At 42.4% G+C, this 17,804-nt stretch overlaps 4 protein-coding genes across 4 annotated transcripts; 1 reads left to right on the forward strand and 3 right to left on the reverse strand.

The window, feature by feature from the left end:
* Nucleotides 1-251: 251 nt before the first annotated feature.
* On the forward strand, nt 252-2,283 carry SARC_01036 (hypothetical protein; the record flags this gene model as incomplete). The annotated part of the gene is made up of 2 exons (XM_014305270.1): nt 252-1,702; nt 2,178-2,283. 2 exons carry the CDS (start codon nt 252-254, stop codon nt 2,281-2,283), a joined length of 1,557 nt encoding a protein of 518 aa, XP_014160745.1.
* Nucleotides 2,284-3,975: 1,692 nt separating this feature from the next.
* Nucleotides 3,976-8,299, reverse strand: SARC_01037 (hypothetical protein). The gene is made up of 7 exons (XM_014305271.1): nt 7,952-8,299; nt 6,942-7,286; nt 6,494-6,631; nt 6,145-6,278; nt 5,492-5,687; nt 4,876-5,068; nt 3,976-4,584 (listed from the first exon to the last, which is right to left on the reverse strand). Exons 1-7 carry the CDS (start codon nt 8,044-8,046, stop codon nt 4,504-4,506), a joined length of 1,182 nt encoding a protein of 393 aa, XP_014160746.1. The 5' UTR covers nt 8,047-8,299; the 3' UTR covers nt 3,976-4,503.
* Nucleotides 8,300-9,518: 1,219 nt separating this feature from the next.
* Nucleotides 9,519-10,361, reverse strand: SARC_01038 (hypothetical protein; the record flags this gene model as incomplete). Its single annotated transcript, XM_014305272.1, has 2 exons — nt 9,519-9,935; nt 10,080-10,361. 2 exons carry the CDS (start codon nt 10,359-10,361, stop codon nt 9,789-9,791), a joined length of 429 nt encoding a protein of 142 aa, XP_014160747.1. The 3' UTR covers nt 9,519-9,788.
* A 5,138-nt stretch (nt 10,362-15,499) lies between these two features.
* On the reverse strand, nt 15,500-17,347 carry SARC_01039 (hypothetical protein; the record flags this gene model as incomplete). The annotated part of the gene is made up of 5 exons (XM_014305273.1): nt 15,500-15,987; nt 16,397-16,561; nt 16,663-16,770; nt 16,884-17,029; nt 17,164-17,347. Coding segments are annotated over 5 exons (648 nt in total), but the record flags the coding sequence as incomplete, so codon positions are not given.
* Nucleotides 17,348-17,804: the final 457 nt, after the last annotated feature.

Raw genomic sequence — 17,804 nt, forward strand, 5'->3', positions numbered from 1 at the left:
TTTTAGAATCCTGGGGTTTTCAAGTCCTATTTTTTAGTAACCGGGCAGGGCTGGAACTGAAGCTAGGCTAATTTGCCTTCACACAAAAAGTAATCATCAAAAATTTAACCACGAAAATGGTGTCTGATTTTAGAAGAAGGTTAAGTGGAAACCCTATTTTCTCTTTGATGCGGATAATATAAATCAATAATAAATATATTTATAAATGGCCTGTATTTCAAGGCATTAGTCTGTAGTCCTGACAGGAGACGATGCGTAGCATCTGGAAGGAGGATGCCCACAGGCATACATTCAAACATGTCCCAAGCACAGGTCAAGTAAGCTGTGTTGTGGGGGGGGATGTGTATGTGCTTGGTGGCCGTGCCATGCCCACCAGCCTCGAGAACTGCATATGCAAGTACAATTTAGATCGCAGAAAATGGGTGGCTGTGGAGGTCATCGGTGAAATGCCTGATGGGTTCTGGTCAGGAGCGGTTGCGCTGGCTGTCGATGACATCATCTATGTGTACGGTGGACATCGGGTCAGTTATGGGTATCAGGCTAGCATGCACAAATATGATATTCGCACCCAGATTTGGAGTGTAATTCAAACTGGTGGCATTGTACCATCTCCTCGAGACAAACACGCAGGCGTGGTATACGACGGTAATCTGTACTACTTCGGGGGTTGGGGGCAGGTTACTAGTGGTTTTACCTGGGCAGGTGAGCTCTGGAAGTACGATATCATTGCAAACAAATGGAGCCTGGTGTGTACCAAAGGTCAGCCACCCAGTCCCAGAGCCGCACACACTATGACTCTCATGCCAGGAACCGATGCACACGCATACGTTATTGGAGGCAGGTGTAAGGACGGCAGGAATAACGAGGTATATAGACTGGATATGTCAATCATGCACTGGACGGGACCGTTAGTGGCCAATACAGCTGTCAGCTCTTATTCCCTTCGTATTGCGCCGAGTGGGAAGGGCAGCGCGGAGACGGTTGCCAGGGAACCCACTACCAGGAAGCGTCTAGAAATGAATGGCAGTGCACCAGAACACGAAAGTATACGCGACTACAGGAGGAGGAGTATGGCTATGAATACCGTCGCTGATATAGTAAGGAGTAGTTCCCACGTAGGTGAGGTAGTACTCAATGGTGCACACGTTAGTGACCCTGCAGGTGACATGGTGGGCAATGCATCACACGAAAAGCCTTGTGGGCGGTCATGGCACACCGCGCAGTATTTAGACAGCCGGCGTATCCTGGTACACGGTGGTATGAGTAACGGGGTGGGGTTGGAAGTAGGTACGCCCCAACTGACTGTCAATGGAGGACCCGGTCATGCACTGGGTGATACGTGGGTGTTTAATGTAGGTACATATAAGTGGTCCTGTGTGGAAACAACGGGGCAGGCCAGGTTATGGCACTCCTCGTGTGTGGATAGAGACAAGGGCGAGGTTCTGTACTTCTCGGGACACTCGAACTTTGAGCATGGTGTGCTGCGTGATGTGACCAATGATGTGGTAGCACGCTTTCAGTACATGCCTCTACCGCTGAGTAGAATAGCATCGGATTTAGTGGCGAGCACCTTGAATGCCCAGGCCAGGGGTACCTCCGGGAAAATGGGTACGGACGGGAATGTAAGAAGGAGTGCAGAGGATGTACTGAGGGTGGAGGTGCGTCGGGGGAGCATGTCAGCAAAGGCTGCTGTGCAGATAAGGTATTCGCTAGACAATGCTCAAGGTTAATACACAGATACATATACAAACAAGAAGTAGCTTGGAACAGCTTGGATTGTATTCGTACTTTATTGTCTACAAGCTATCGAATATGCTTTGAATGATTTTGCACATCTGCACTCGAAAGTTATCTGCATGCTCGGCACGTGCCTAATCTCGCGGTGAAATCCTCTCGTCCAAGTCCTCGGTTGTGATGATCAAGACATTGTACTGTTTTAGATTCGAAGCATCAGGGCAAGAATATGGACATTCGGTCATGTATTTTGATACGCTCATTTGGGTTATAGTGCAAATTGTGCATTGTCATAAGACGCGTACGCCTTGTATCTCCTCTGATCCGGTCCTGCCAGTAGCACAAGTGAAGCAACGTGGAATGTATAGTGGTCAATAAATCGGTAAATATACTACCCGTATATTCTGATGTATATTGTGTTTCCCTTGCTTTTTCGACTTCAGCGAACGCATTAAAGCGACGAGCGTAGAGGAACCACAGAGGCTCGTGTCTGTGAGTACTGGGCATATGCGCAGTGTATGGGACGTGCGGCATCGGCTGACGGTTTGAAGAGTTTTCTTTCTGAGTATTCTGTAGAGGCGTTGAGCGATAGTAGCAGTAGTGATGGTGTGCGTGGACTACATATATAGATTCCACTGCAATGCACCTTTTTTAAGGACTGCTTGTGAACCACAACCATTTCTGTGGGTCCAGTTTAGGAACCAAAGTTGGACTAGAGTTGTCAAGAACCCTGTATTCGATTCGTAAGTCATGAATACTAGGTATACAAGATTAGTTGTCAGAAAAAAGATACATACTTACCACATGTGCATTCATGCCATATATGCGCAAGTTCTGTAGGTGATATATGCACTCTCACAGAGGATCGCAAATATTCTGCGCAAAGAATAGGAAACCAATTTTCTATTTCTAATCGGCATTTAAAGCTATGCCTCGCGTCTTGTAAATATACTCACACGACATGTCCCGAAAATTGTCCGCAAGTTAGCACCACGGACAGACTACCAACATTCACAGAAGCAAAACCTGATCTTGTTTACTTTCTGACCACATCTCGTCGAAGTTGTAACCTGTAAGTCCTCTCGGTGTGGTGTGGTATGAGGTTCTGAGGGTTAGCACTCTTGCGGAGATAACTGTAAATGTGATGGGAGAGGGAGTTATCATACGCTTGTCATAGATGCACGTATGTACATATGTGTTCTCGAACGAGTCGAAATCATCAAATACGAGAAAGTTGACGAAGAAGTCCTGGACAAAGTCAAGTTTGGGATGACAATATCTTAAAGATGCTTACCTATGATCTACAAAGGCTACTGCCAACTTGAATCACCAGTAGCGCGCAATAGGCAATGGGTTCCGGCACCAATACCAAGAGTGGGGCTCGACTTACTACTATCAGTCGGTCGAGAATCCGATGTGATGTCAAGCGAACGGCAGTGCGATCCTTCATTTTTTGCCCGCTAGTGGTACAGATACAAGACAGCCACAGAATGCGATAGAACCGCATGCGAGAGAACAAATCCTACGGAAATATAGTGGATCAAACACTGAGCTCTCAGCTGTCATTATTCAGTGAACCTGTCTTAAGCGCCTAATAAATCTACACTCATCAGGCCATAGCGATTGCATATTATTAAAATAGAAATCGAGCACACCAGTAGGCTCAATGCGGGACGGTGATTTGATGTTTAAGTACATTTTCGTCAGCCCAGAAGACCTACTGCCGTACGATGTGTTGCGACTGTATCTACGTTCTTACCGCTTCAATGCAAGTCTTGCCATGACTTGCCATGACACTATTTTGAGGTATTTCGAATATGGCACTCAACGACTGCATAACATCAGTGCTTTAACTGTCATTGCAAAGACATTGTCTCATGGTTTTCATGGTCGAACACCCTTTCACTCTTCTTTGCACTATCTTGTTTTTATGATCTTCAAAAATTGAAAATGTAATCCGTGCCTGTTGACAAATCAAGAGATTGTGTAGGGCTCGTGTAGACTGGACACTGCTTCTTCGTAATCTGCAACTCACACGACGTCTCAACTACAAGTACGGATCACCAGCTGTACTCGTTCTATTCGGTATGCCTGACCAATCACATTGGTCTAGGATTCACCATCTAGTGTCTTAGATGCTACTATGTATATATGGAAGAAACTTAATCGAGTGATAGGTATGATACTCGGATTAGAAAATGGTATTGCTCTCCAAAATGAATATATCAACACCTGAAATGTCTGCTCTCTCTTCTGCGTACCTATGTGGGAGTGGGAACGCGAGTAAAGTTGATGATACTCGAGGTTTGCGATGTCAGTTCACCTAAAGCGTTGGGTTTTTATTACTAAATTGCGTTGTCCTAAACGGAAGCATACTACATGAATGTCCTTATCTACCAGCATATAAGATCGTCCGGTTCTTTGTAAAAGCGCTAGGCGATTAAGCGGATGAAATTTGCCAGCGCTATGCTGCACAGCATCACTTCTGAGTGTGTAGAATGATATGTGAGGAATTGTACGCGATGTGTGAGTCCCTAAAGTACACTCACGACATTTGGAGACGAAGCTCCTTCTACAGATATTGATAGGGCCAAAGGTCTCTGTCGCACGGGTAGAATCCAGTGCTTAGTCTTCAAGGTGCCCATGAAATACGCTCGAGGACGTCGGACAAAGGTTCATTCTGTTGTTGAAGTTGTGAAAACTCACTCCATCTCCTACATTTTATGCACCAGACGATTCCTCGGCCTCTGCGTAGACGGTGTGTCGCTTTCAATCCATAAAGTACCAGTCAAGCCGAGCCACTCCGTGGCGAAAATTTTCGGCTGCAAGAGCCTTCTCCTTCGCTTCAGCCTGTTATTGTAGATAGCGAGACGGTTGATAATTGCGAATGGTGTGATAAAGTAGCATGTGCCCGCCATCACAACCTCGTAGAAGGATCTATTCACTATCGAAAGTATGAATGCGAATACGTGTCTAAATACGATTGGGACGTACATATAACCGCCTCGACTAAGCTGCGCGTGCACTTGCCTCATACAAAACAATCGACGCGCATGGCCGCCAAACAGGATACAAACGGGCACACAAACGAATAGAAACACCTATTCTCTGTTTTGCTTTTAAAGCAAAGTCCAGACTTACCTCTGCTGCAAGCGCAGTCCGTATATACTCAGGTTCCTTGAACGGAAGATAAGGTGGTTTTTCGCCGTCCCAGTGTAGGTAGGTTTCATCATCACAGCCATGAGGACGGATTTCTGTGTACCAATTCTCTAAGTAGCGAAACTTTAGAAACTCCAGCGGATCGTGCGGAGTATTGAAAGTCCCGTTGCCAAATCTGCCTCGCGAACAGAGAATAATTGTTTCAGTACTGTTGCGTTCACTTTCGAATGCAAAATTATCTGACTTAAAAGAATAAATACAGTATAAGTATTCACATCGGACATGTGACCGATTGGTGTCGTAGCAAGTGTAGTTAAAAATTTTAGTCTAATTTCTGGTACACTACAAACACGTAGCCATCCCATACCGATGCTTACCTGTGCTTAAGATACTTCGGTTCTTTCTCGGCATGCTCAATTACGAGTACTCCCACAATTCAGCCGTATATAGTACGTATGTTCATTTCATGCCGCATGCTTGGTCGAGTAGTTCTCCAATTTTAAACTAAAGGTGCGCCCAATGGTAGTGTCAGCTATCCATTCGCATTTAGCTCGCACATATATCGTGCGAATGTATATGCCCAATAACCTATACCTACCTCACTTCTGGCAATCCAAAGGGCGGTTCGACCATTTTCTTCGGAAAGTTATGGAACAACGAATACGCCACAGGTGCCACAAAGGCTTCCCAGCCACAGCGCTTCAAGTAGCCGGTATCAAAGTAGTCTTTCCACAACATCACGTCCGCGGCTGCCGCATAGTCTCCATCTGCACGGAAAAACCCGCCCCAATAATCTATTTTGTCCAATAAAATGGAGAGTTGTGGGTTTGTGTATGAGGTAAGACGTACTGTATTAGACGGTATTGCAAAGCTAAAGAAAAACTGCAGTACAATAGCGTGACAGTGCAGCTCCAATATAATCGAGTATTTTAAGGTACGAGCACAGAATGGTTCTTTTGTGGGCATTTTGACCTAGTATAGCAAGGTGTGTGGATGATTCCCAATCAGGGCGTGTAGTGCAATGGCAGTCATTGCACTCAATTCCACATGGGTAGATCTGAACGCCTATAAGTCTAATGCAAAATCTACTAGACGTGCCCAAATTCATCAGCAAACCATTAAAGTAGACCATTGGTGTAGACAGTAGTCGATCTTGACCTAGAACACATAACCACTATGACAGTAATCAGTTAAAGCTCAGTCATGGACCTATTCGGAATACAAATATCATGATACAGCAGTCTCACCTACCATAGTAGAATTCGGTCAGTCCGTGCTGTGAAAAGGAGAGTAGCACCATGTCAATCCGTACACCTTTGTCCTCCATTTGGTTCAAGAGGATGCCAACATCGATGTCACGATCCCACGGTAACGGTCCGTTGTATCTGGAAGAAACAAAGGATGAGGGGAAGCGTTATGTAATCGAGCTTGATAGGAAACGCATATGGTTGGAGGAAAGAAAGGTAACCTTCTATATTTTTAATGCTTGATTCTGTATCGTATGCAAGCTTAAGTCTGCATGTCTTGATTTCATAACAAGAAGCACGTAAATGTATTCAGGCAGCTCAAAAATGGAGGCCATGGGGTGTAACTGTAATACCTCATGGCTCCGAGCAAGGAGCCGTAGTCCAAGAATACATTGATGCCCAAATCGAAGAATGCGGCGGATATCCGCTCTCCCAAATCAACAAGCCCTCGAAGTTTCTCAATTCTTGTGTGACACGGCTGCTTGTCGGCTCTGCCGCATACAGAGTTGAACAGCAGATAAGAAATGCGTGACTAGCGATAAAACAGCGGACCGTCATAGCACATGCACTCTGCAATAATCACACCCCACTTGACGCTGCTGTTACATGGGGGTGAGAAAAACGCATCCATAGACGGGTGTTGTCGGAATACAGGGAGAATGGAAAGGGATTGGTCGATAGAGAAAAGGTTGAAGAATACTACAATGCACAGCATACAAGAGCGCATCCAACCATTAACGACTCTCTTGTAGAAAGTCACGTCTGTTACAAAAAACAAAACAAAGGAATATAAAACCATACCTATGCATGTGCGTCCTCGCCACATTCATAAAGTAGTAGCCATACAGCAGGAGCATGGCAATACCAAACATAACCAGTTTGAGTCTGTATCTGCCCTTGGCGTCCGCCCAGCCTGATCTCAAGCGCCGCCTCAAAACATGGTATATCAGAGTCTTGCGTACGATAAATGTCATCATAAAAGCGATGCACACCAAAACATCCAGCACAAAGTCGAACACCGTGCACCACTCCATGTGGAAGAAGCGGTAGTAGCGGCAATCATTGAACAGCAAATTGAAGGGATGAAAATACTTCATAGCCAAGTACATCGAGATCAGTAAGCCTGCCAACTGAGCATAGAATGACCTGTACAAGAAGGAACAAAAGTCTGAACAATAGATAGCGTCAAGTGATCGCCATACAATTGACTTGCGTCTGCAGGAAGCAGAAGATCCTCGATGGAAACTCCTGCATGCAGACTCAATTTTTATATAAATATATATATATATATATATATATATATATATAATATATTATATATTTTTGTATATATATATATATATATATATATATTATATATATATATATATTATATATATATATATATATATATATATATAATATATAAATATATATATATATATAAATATATATATATATATATATATATATCCCATACTACACGACACATGTGCTTCAAAGTATCATATCACACCAAACACAGCTGTTGTTGTGCCTCATTCTAATGCAGATTTATTCATATCGAAATTTATTGATCTACCTTGAAACCCGAATTTCATTATACATGGCAGCAAATTTGAGTTCTGAAGAGACAAAAGTGCGTGTCATTTTAATCCTCATAGGAACGTACAAAATGGTACTATTCAGGCAGGCCAATGCTTGCCAAATGAATGTATACATGCCAGTGAGTAGACATGGAGCAAAGATATAGAAACACAGATAGAGAAACAAGGGCCAAAGAATTCACATATCGTTGTACGTTGTACAACGACTCCAGTCTTAACACATACACTTTACGCTGCAGGCCAGCATGGGTGAGGTGTTCGTGCGCCTCATCGTTTCTGGCATTGGGACTCAAATGAAATTCGCGGCTGTGACGCCGCATGACTTCGCGATACAGAATGAACCTTGCCTGCTACTTAGACTACATGTCCTTTTACGCTATACAATCTCCGACTGCTGGCGAGATTGTCTAATAGCCACCGTAGAAGCTCTATTAAAGACAACAACAGGAAGTGTTCAACGCGAGTGTTTTTGGACCAAACTGTCATCACTTTTCACTGTTTTCAGTCAATATTCAGGAACCAAACCCAACAACAATAAAAATGTCAACTGTCGCTCCAGAGTCCAGGGTAGTGTGTACTATGGAAATTTACAAACGGGCAGAAAATAGCAATATGGGACCAACGTCCAACGGATCGGCTAATTTGTAGAGTAAAAAAATTCATAGAGAGAGGAGAGATTCACACAATCGGCCGCGGAGAGGCCTGTCTTCTCCTTTATACGCAGTTACGCACTCCCTCTCGACTAGGGACTAGAGAACGTCAGCATGCTTGATATACTAAACTCAGGAAACCAGTATGTTTATTTGTCGCTTCGTTGACACCAGTGCTCGCCCAGTCAGTATTCAAACAAAATTACGATACGCGATATAAAATTAATACGCAGAGGGCTTACTTTACTGACCGTGAGATTCGTTATAAACACTGCAACGGTTTCGACTACCTTGGCGTTGAATACTATTTACCTGTCTTCGAGTCATATTCATACGTATCGGGGCTGTTCAAGACTGTTATCAAAATAAAAGAGACGTAATATCGTGATATATCTAAATGCAAGCATCGCTATGCATCTCTTTGCATCGCTTTGACGACGATCTCTCCAAAACTGAGGGCAATATTTCTTTCCTACCAAATAAAGTGTTCAGTCCATTCGTTTCTGGTTGTGCACTCACTCGCTATCGACATCAACCCGCTGTCTGCACCTGGTAGATGGGATTGTGATCGCCTTTACACTGAGCATTTTAAACCCCTACACTGAGAAAAAAAACAACGACAAAGCAAGAATCTACGTCACGTGTGCCAGTTTGTGGTTGCTGATGGCTTTTAGAACTCTGAATGTGTGCGCTCAACAGCTAAATGTATAACAATTATCTAAGCAAACAGCACTGGCAAGTATCACAACTACATGAATCAACTAAATACATCTGTCAATGGTGTAGAACACAAACTAATTACATCATTAGTGTAGAGCACTACAATGTAAACAACAGTGTAGAACACTACAACGTAAACAACAGTGTAGAGCACTACAACGTAAACAATAGAGGAATGACAACCCAAGTGACTTATGCGATGATTGGTTGGACTGTAGAAACACTTTTCAAACCATTCCTCTTCGATAAATTAACAAATCTCTCCGACAACACTTCTCCATCAAAGCCTTAAAATCATATAGCGGAATTTACCGAAACTGACATAACAAACGATAACCGTTCGACACAAAGCAAACACAAAACACTTTTGGTTTTAAACTTACTTGAAATAGCCAGCACAGCTAGGCGTGAAGCGAACATTGTCATCCTTGTATCGTTATTTATTAAATTCCCATTTGTTGCAGGTCTCGAAGCCTACCTAATATTTAACAGTATAATATATTGTCTTCCTTGATGTCACCGGAGGGTAACTGATTGACATTAATTCCTTTTCTTTAGGGTGGTGTCGAAAGACACCAGGGTATAAGTTTGGGTATATAGCACGGTACAATACAGTGAAGAATCTTCTCCATGTAAACATGATCCTGATGCTCTAAGATACTTGCCATGGTTAAGTACACAACATTGTGCACTTATTTCTTGGCAGCGGTCTTCTTGGCAGCGGGCTTCTTTTTGGGTGCAGCTTTCTTCACAGCCGTCTTTTTCTTGGGAGCGGCCTTCTTCACAACCTTCTTCTTGGCAGCGGGCTTTTTCTTGGTAGCGGGCTTCTTGGCAACAGCCTGGATTATAATGTGAAACATGATATGATAAGCAAAAGCAATTATGAACAGAGTCAGGATCCCAATCGCTGTGAGGCTTTGCGTGCCTAAAATAGACGACAGCGAAAACCATGAGATCTATGTATGAACTACAAATACACACACCTTCTTCTTGGGGGCAACCTTTTTCTTCTCCTTGGGTAGCACACCGATGCGGTATGAACCAGTTTTGTTCTTGGGGTGCACAAAAAGTCCAGTGTCGATACCACGCTTTAGTGCGGCCTTAAGGAAAACGTCGTTCTTGGTGTCAAGATTGTACTTCTCACTAACAAACTTCTTAATCGCCTGACGAGATGAACCAGTACGCTCCTTCTGGGTGGTGATAGCCTCGACAATCATGTCAGAGTACTTGGGGTGTTCGGGCTTTGTCTTAGCTGCAGCAACCATTTTGTATAGTGTCTATCGAGAATTAATTCCAACGAGAGTATGCAACGGTCCTAGCTTTATTTTGACTATTTGTAGTCGTTGTCCGTTAGCAGTATGAAATTCGTCGGTTTATATGATTTCTGCAGTTCTGCAATCCCATTGGTTTTCGCTAAATTTTCGAGCCTACGAGGCCGTTCGGCATTATGGACCTTTTTCGCAACAACTGATAACCAACCCACAGAAATATCTGTGGCGATTTCAACATAATTTTCTAACAATCCGTTGCGTCTGAAATGCCGCTTGATTTACGAGATCACTTATGTCGATTCGCATTGCTGTAGCGGCTTTTAAGCGAATCAAATCATGTATTGATCATACTCAGAAATTTTACTATCTGTACGTTTGACATGTTGTGAATCTCTGTCAAAAAAACGTTCCCTATGGGTTTACATTCAATTATTCTCAAATTTATTGCTAATATCATTGGAACGTACTATCTCACCCTGTAGACAGTACATAACTTCCAATAATAGTCGATAATTGATGAAAATATAGAAATATTTAAGTATTATGATTCGATATCAATACCTTCATTTCAGTATAAAACTCAATACACTCAGTACAAATACAGAAATTTCTATATAATAATATTGTCAATTTTTTCTTTTGTTTTGTTTATTTTTTTAAAATAAAACAGCCCGCCACTCGCTGGAGGCCGCCAAAAATCATGACCAATATAAATATTTTTGGAATAATTCCGAAATCATTGAACAGGAGGGCCTGAGGACTCGGGAGTCAGGAGACTGTATTTAGACATTTCTGTGTGAATATTTTACAAAAGGCACAATCATTCCCTGCACGGAAACATGCACCTGTGTGCTTATATCGTTCAGTTTGCAGCCGGTTCCTGGGAATACCGTAGTATCTAGTACCATAGAAAACTACTACAATGCTTTCCGATAGTTGTCGCGCCCATATAAAACTTTTTATTTTTGATTAGGGGCAGTATTTACCTAGTTGTCGTAAACAGCACATAGCACACCCCTTGTGTGAAGTCACGATGCAGTGAAGTGCTACATGCGTGTACTCTGACTCGTCTTTTGTGCAAAAATACTAGTTTGGATCTTACTCAACTATGTTTTAGAAAAGATAGGACCTTTTTCTTCACCATTTTGAAAACTATAGGCCTTTTATCATTTGAGTCTGTGCCCAACACTATACAAATGCACCACGGTGCTCCAATCGCGATTCGTTCGCACGTCATCAACCCCACACCTCCAAAAAAAAGCATATGGTATTCTTGGAGCGCATATTCATCATAAGAAAGTGTCAGTGTGTACAGATCTCTGATAATATAGAACATTAACCAATGACAAAAGCGAACCTAAAAACAGGGGCTGCGACATGCTGTTGCGACGGAGAAGTATTTTAGAGAAATCTATCACATAAAACATATGAGAGATAAACTTTTTTAACCGTGACATATTAACATGCAGCTATTTGTATATCAAATGCTTACAGCCTTTCGCGCTCATATTAGTCCCACTCGCCATGCAAAGTTTTGGAATAGCTAAAGGCAATTTTCCGCACTTGAGAATCTCCCCTTTTTTTCTAACGGCGATCACAGAAATCTGACAGGTCGTTTGATTGCGAATACTGATTTAGATTATTCATATCTCTATAGATTCTTCATGTCAATATGGATTCAGTGGTAAATTTCCCCATATCTGGTGGCAAATGGTGGCGCATAGGGGCACTAAAACTCACATCGAATGAAATATGCTAGTAATTCAAATAGCATACAAGTTAGTTTTGTATATTTACATGCTTTTATAAGGTGTATTTTATAGTTCTAACTGTTACTATTGAAGATCAGAGACACTTATTGCAAAACTGGACGGTTACATATTTTTATGTATTATCTGATTCTAAGCATATAGTCTAAAATATGTTGCTGTTGTGGAAGATTTAAAAAAAGCCGTCTCAAGATTTTGTTAGGGGGAACACCGTCCGCGGAGCACGAGTAAGCTGATAGGATTGCTTCAGTTCCATAGTTGCTCTCCGCAATGTAAGGGCCTGATGATCTGAGTTAAGTTTATCGTATAAATATGTATGCTGTGAATGTTATAGAATTTAAATGAAGTTTTGAGACGAAAAAGTAGTGGGTCACTCCTGTGTGTTTACCAAGATTGTTTACGCATACATATAACCATAGTGGTCGCCGTATAACAGGTACGCGCCTCATCTTCAGGACTCGAGCCTTTGGCACGTAGGCTGGGCCTTTTCGTTTGTCAAGCCGACGCCGCCAACCTTGAGCCTAAAGCTGTTAGAAATATATAGGTCGCCAAATTATTCCACATCGACGAGACATACTAACCATGTACTTTAGTCGATTTTATAGTATTCCTCGAAAATGACGTGTCTCTGTAACATGACTGCATGTTTTTAGTATTCAGTATGCCATCTATTTGTGTATATAACAGGCACCTAGACTGACTATTCAAACACTACAGATCATTCAAGGGCATATTGAAAACACACCACTTCCAAGCGCTTCTAGTAGTAATTTCCGCTATTTTCGTGTTGGCGCACAAAACATCTCAAACGCTGTGAAAATTTCGACGAGACGCTCAACAGGCGTGTACGTTATATAGGTTGTCTAGTTATTTCATACTAATTAGTCATACTAGCCTTGTTACTTTGGTCAACTTTTTAGTATATCTCGGAAACGATGTGTCTGAACATGACTGCTGTGTTTGCAGTGTGCAGTATTTCGTCCAATTGTGTATGTAGCAGGTACCTAGACTGTCTGTGAAATCGCTATAGGTTATTTAAGAGCCTATTTTAACCACTTTCATCAGTTCCAAGTGTTTATAGTGATAGTTTCCGCTATATTCGGATATGCACGCACACCATCTCATATGCTGTGGTAAAAAATACGAACTCCTCACACACGTGTGCGTTAGTTGTCCTCCAAGAATAACATACCAGATCCGATCCGACGATTCTATATTAGAGAAGCAGATTGCAATGTTTCTTTTGTGCAAGATTATGCATATCCTATCACCTGTGTCGTCGATGTGCGATTGTCTCATAACGTCCTTGCTGAACCATCCGCACTGTGTCGTATGTGAGAACACGGCCACAGATGATCGTAAAACCAAATCTTTGGCGGACGCCACCGCGGCGCTATGTGTCATCACATTTTTTCCATTATCGGCCACAAATCGTGAATAAAATATGTAGCAAATTTTCTTTTCTATAAAAATAAAAAATCTAAAAAGATAAATTTTGGAAGTGCCCATTATGTGGCTCTGGGGCCAGCAGTGAAGTTCTAACCTGTAAAAGAACGTGCGTGTGTGTAGTTATACCGTCCGGTATGCTTTCAGTTTAAGCATATTTAGGATCAGTATGTGGCGATATTAGCTGCTACAATGGCTACGAAGGCTCTTCGCACTGGTTCTGACCTTTTTTTTGTTCGCTTGAGGATGTATGTTTTCCGTTGTATCCTATAGCACACAACGTGGTGTTTAGTATCAATAACTCATGTAGGAGTGAGAGATCTGCGTGTTTCGACTCTTTTTCTGATATTTTTATGGTACATCATGTTCGAATATTGTATGGTTAGTATATAAGGGCCTTGTTACTATGAGTCCAGAGGTGTCAAACAATTTCAGCGTTGTTGCTTTGCTCGGGTCACATATAGACTTACCGTTCGGCGTTGCCCACATTTTCCGCGCAATCCATTGGCCAAATTACTTGACAGATAGAAGCTAAAGGTAGAGGAACCTATCTATAAACGAATTACTCTTCTCAGTGCTTGTGCTGATTTCTTATGGTACTCTCAAAAACGAGTTGAGTCCGACCATAAACACAGCCTTTCTGTGTCCAAACAGAGATATAGAAATACGTGATTTGCTGTACAACTATTTCGACAATCAGGTGATTGTGAAATTTTATATAAGTAAAGCCTAACTAGCGGTCATATATGCCTACTTGTATTGAAGTGTGTCTCATTGTGGGGTAGCCGAAGTTCACAGCTCTCATGTATCTAAGCTGAGAAATATATTTATGCGACGTGCTGGGTGTTGGTTCTAACGGTCAGATCACTGGGAGTTCTCATACTAAAAGTGGATGCTTAGTAGCAATTATCCATGTCGGCTTTTAATCGAGTATTTATACACTAAGGCTTGTCGAAGTTCTTGCTTACTAAAACTTATTTGTAGTATGCCTATTTGTGCTTAAACAGTAAAAACTAGGCAGAATGGGTATAGCACGGAAAAAGTAGTTATCCAAATTGAAATTTTGTACACCCCATAGCCCATAAAGTCTCGCTTTGTGTTTTTCTTTCTAAAACAGATACTTCGATGACTTGCAAAGGCTAATATTCGCACGAGTTGGAAGTAGGGCACTACGTGCTGTCCACATACCCATATAAGTCCTAAAAAAATAACTGACATGCTTTTAGTTATTGGTAAATGTTTTAGTGTAGAAGTACAATCACTCTGCAAAGAGAACACAGATGGATCATGAAAAGGTGAAACAGGGGGAGTAGACAACGCCGCTTTCATACAGCCGGCATCTGTACGCTGAGACTGATATCTCCTCTCGATTTTTGCTACGTGACTGATAGTTTATAATACTATAGCACTTTGTATTTCATCACCGGCTTGCACGGATAGCGACGATAAGCCTTGGGATCCGGGAGATACAGATGAAAATCAGCACCGCATAAACATCAATGCATCCTAGCATGCACAGAGAAAGTAGACCGCGAGGTGTCATCAATTGATTGGCGACCGTATGATTGCTCAATACAGATGAGGATTACGTTGCCAAGAATATACCTTCTGTTCAGTCTGTGACTGGAAATTCTCCAAGAAAATCCCTCATCAATACTTTTTTTAATAAAGCGGATATATGTAGCATCCCAATACGATTGCATCTGATGAATAGGTGTGAGTGGATTTTACAAACGTTGCAACTAGATACTGCACAGAACATCCCATTACCTGTTCTAGTATACAATTTAATAAAACTCATTTAAAATTAACGCCTCCTGCTAGGAACAAATAAGAATCCATATATGGGTGGTTTAGGAGGTCTGTGCAACTAAAATGCGCACATATACTCTTTGACCACTCTACGAGGCGATCGGTCCGTGTTCTTTACGATAATATTTTTTATTGGTGCACACGTACACGATGAGATAGAACAGGTAGTTAACCGTTCTACCACACCGATCTACGACATGCTCATCAGGTGTAGCTCGGAGAAATCTATCACCAACGATAATTATGTATTTTGACAGCGGTGCCTGTCTTATTATATATTAAATTTAAAGTGCTCGTCGCAGACATCAGCACTGCCCAATAGTGTAGACCTATAAGCAAAAGTTCATATTTGTAATGTAGCACGTATGGATCACAACCCATTGTAGTGTACAGCACCCCGCCATTTCGGGTTTGTGAGGCACCACCCTATAGATTCTGGAGCACCCCAGTCAAGTACGAGTGCCTATTAAGCTGATATAGGCTGTAGAGTATTTCTCGAAGCATCCCGATAGATCTCCGCCAGTGGTGGGCGCTAGGTTGTCTCGGATTCAAATAAGTGCCAATACTTGTTGCGTAGTTACAATTTCGACGCCCTGTTTCAGCGATGAAAAATTGATACTGTGAGTGGGGGCAACTCAATAAAGTGGACAGGCATTTAAAACACAAATGCTCCGACTCAATTCGGAATAGTGTGAAGCCAAAAACAAGAGAGCTTTAATGCAAGCCATCTGTTCACGGAGCTGTTTGTATTCATGATTTCGTGACGGCACGATATATAAACTTCAACACAAACTAGTTCCAACTTTCATGTAGAGCCCACCACGAGCCGAGTTGTCCAGACAGACTATGACAAAGGCGTACAAATCCTGGAGTACATTCTATCCAAATACATGGCGCCCCTACAAATACACCAGTGGCGGGGATAGTGCTCGTATGTGAACACTTTGTGCGTGTCGGCATGCTTTGCACACACATGTTACTCGAGGTCTTGCGCGGACTCACCGCATCTACCATCTTCTGCACTTCTTTGTCGACATATCCGGGCGGGCTGTCTATGCCGCGACAAGCCTCCAGAACGAGATACACCTTGTATCCGAGTTTCCTAGCGTCCAGTGCGGTGTAGCACACACAGAAATCTGTAGCTAACCCGCAAACCACTACGCTTTGCTATAAAATTAGGGGGGAGGGGGAAATATGGTTTGCATCATGCTGGAGCAGATTGTTGCGAAATTCACAGGTGCTGGCATTCGAGTCAAAATTGAACATACCGTGTTCGCGGATTTCAAATACAAATCCAGGCCAGTGTCGTTGTGTTCCTGATTATCGAAGAAGCCACTGTAGCTATCCATGTGCTGCTTGATGCCCTTTCTCAATATCTGTGCACGATTGGAAATTACAAATCGAACACTAAAGAACAGTTTGAACCGACTAGAATCTACGCAACTAGATATATACAGTAAATCCATTAATACTTGCAACCGGCACTCACCTTAGTGACTTTGTCTTGCGGAAGATCGTCGTGCAACTCCGCACCTCGTGACTCTTGTACGCAATGATCCGGCCACATCACCTGGTCGATGCCCCCAAGTGTTCCCATGCTGAATACATCCTTGCCATGAGCGCTGGCAAAGCTTCCTGTGTGGTTGTTCGTTCGCATAAGCTACACATCATGAAAAACACCAACACATGAAGCACACCATAGATCTCACCTCTTCATCCCTCACTACACTAGCGGTCTCTGATCTATGGCATTTCCAACAAACACTCACCATGACCTGCCGGGTGCCAGTCTTGGGTTGCGACTACAATTCTTTCTTTCTCGTTGAACCCATTCACAAGGCGAAGGACGTGCGGGATTATCTCATCCCCTCCCGGAACAGCCAGACTTCCGTCCGGTAAGAAATCGTACTGGAGGTCAACGACTAAAAGGGCCGTGCTTTGCGACGAGCTCCTGAGTCACGAAACGAAAGGGCGGGAGTTTTAGTTCTGCTATTGGTGTCGCTCAAGTATCAAGCAGGTTCAGAGTTGTCTTATGAAGGGTTGCATGCAGCAAATTGTTCGCCTACGAGTAAAGATGTAGATTAGTAGATGTGCACATAGTTACAGCTGGATTCACGGGATTCGGTGCAATGCGGAAAGATTTTAAAACGAGCAATGCTTGTAAACACAGAATCATGTACGACCATTGCGATTCTGCGATGACCGACAATATAAAATCCCCTTACAATCAGGTACGGAATGTAAATAATTCAGTAGTAAATGTATGGAAATCTTGAAACATGCACCTTAAATAAAAGGTATATATACATATTCATGCTTGGACAAATATACATATATACATAATACATACATACATATACATACATACACAAATAGCATACATACATACATACATACATACATACATACA

This window comes from Sphaeroforma arctica (assembly GCF_001186125.1).
Source record: "Sphaeroforma arctica JP610 unplaced genomic scaffold supercont1.37, whole genome shotgun sequence".
NCBI classification, from domain to species: Eukaryota; class Ichthyosporea; order Ichthyophonida; genus Sphaeroforma; species Sphaeroforma arctica.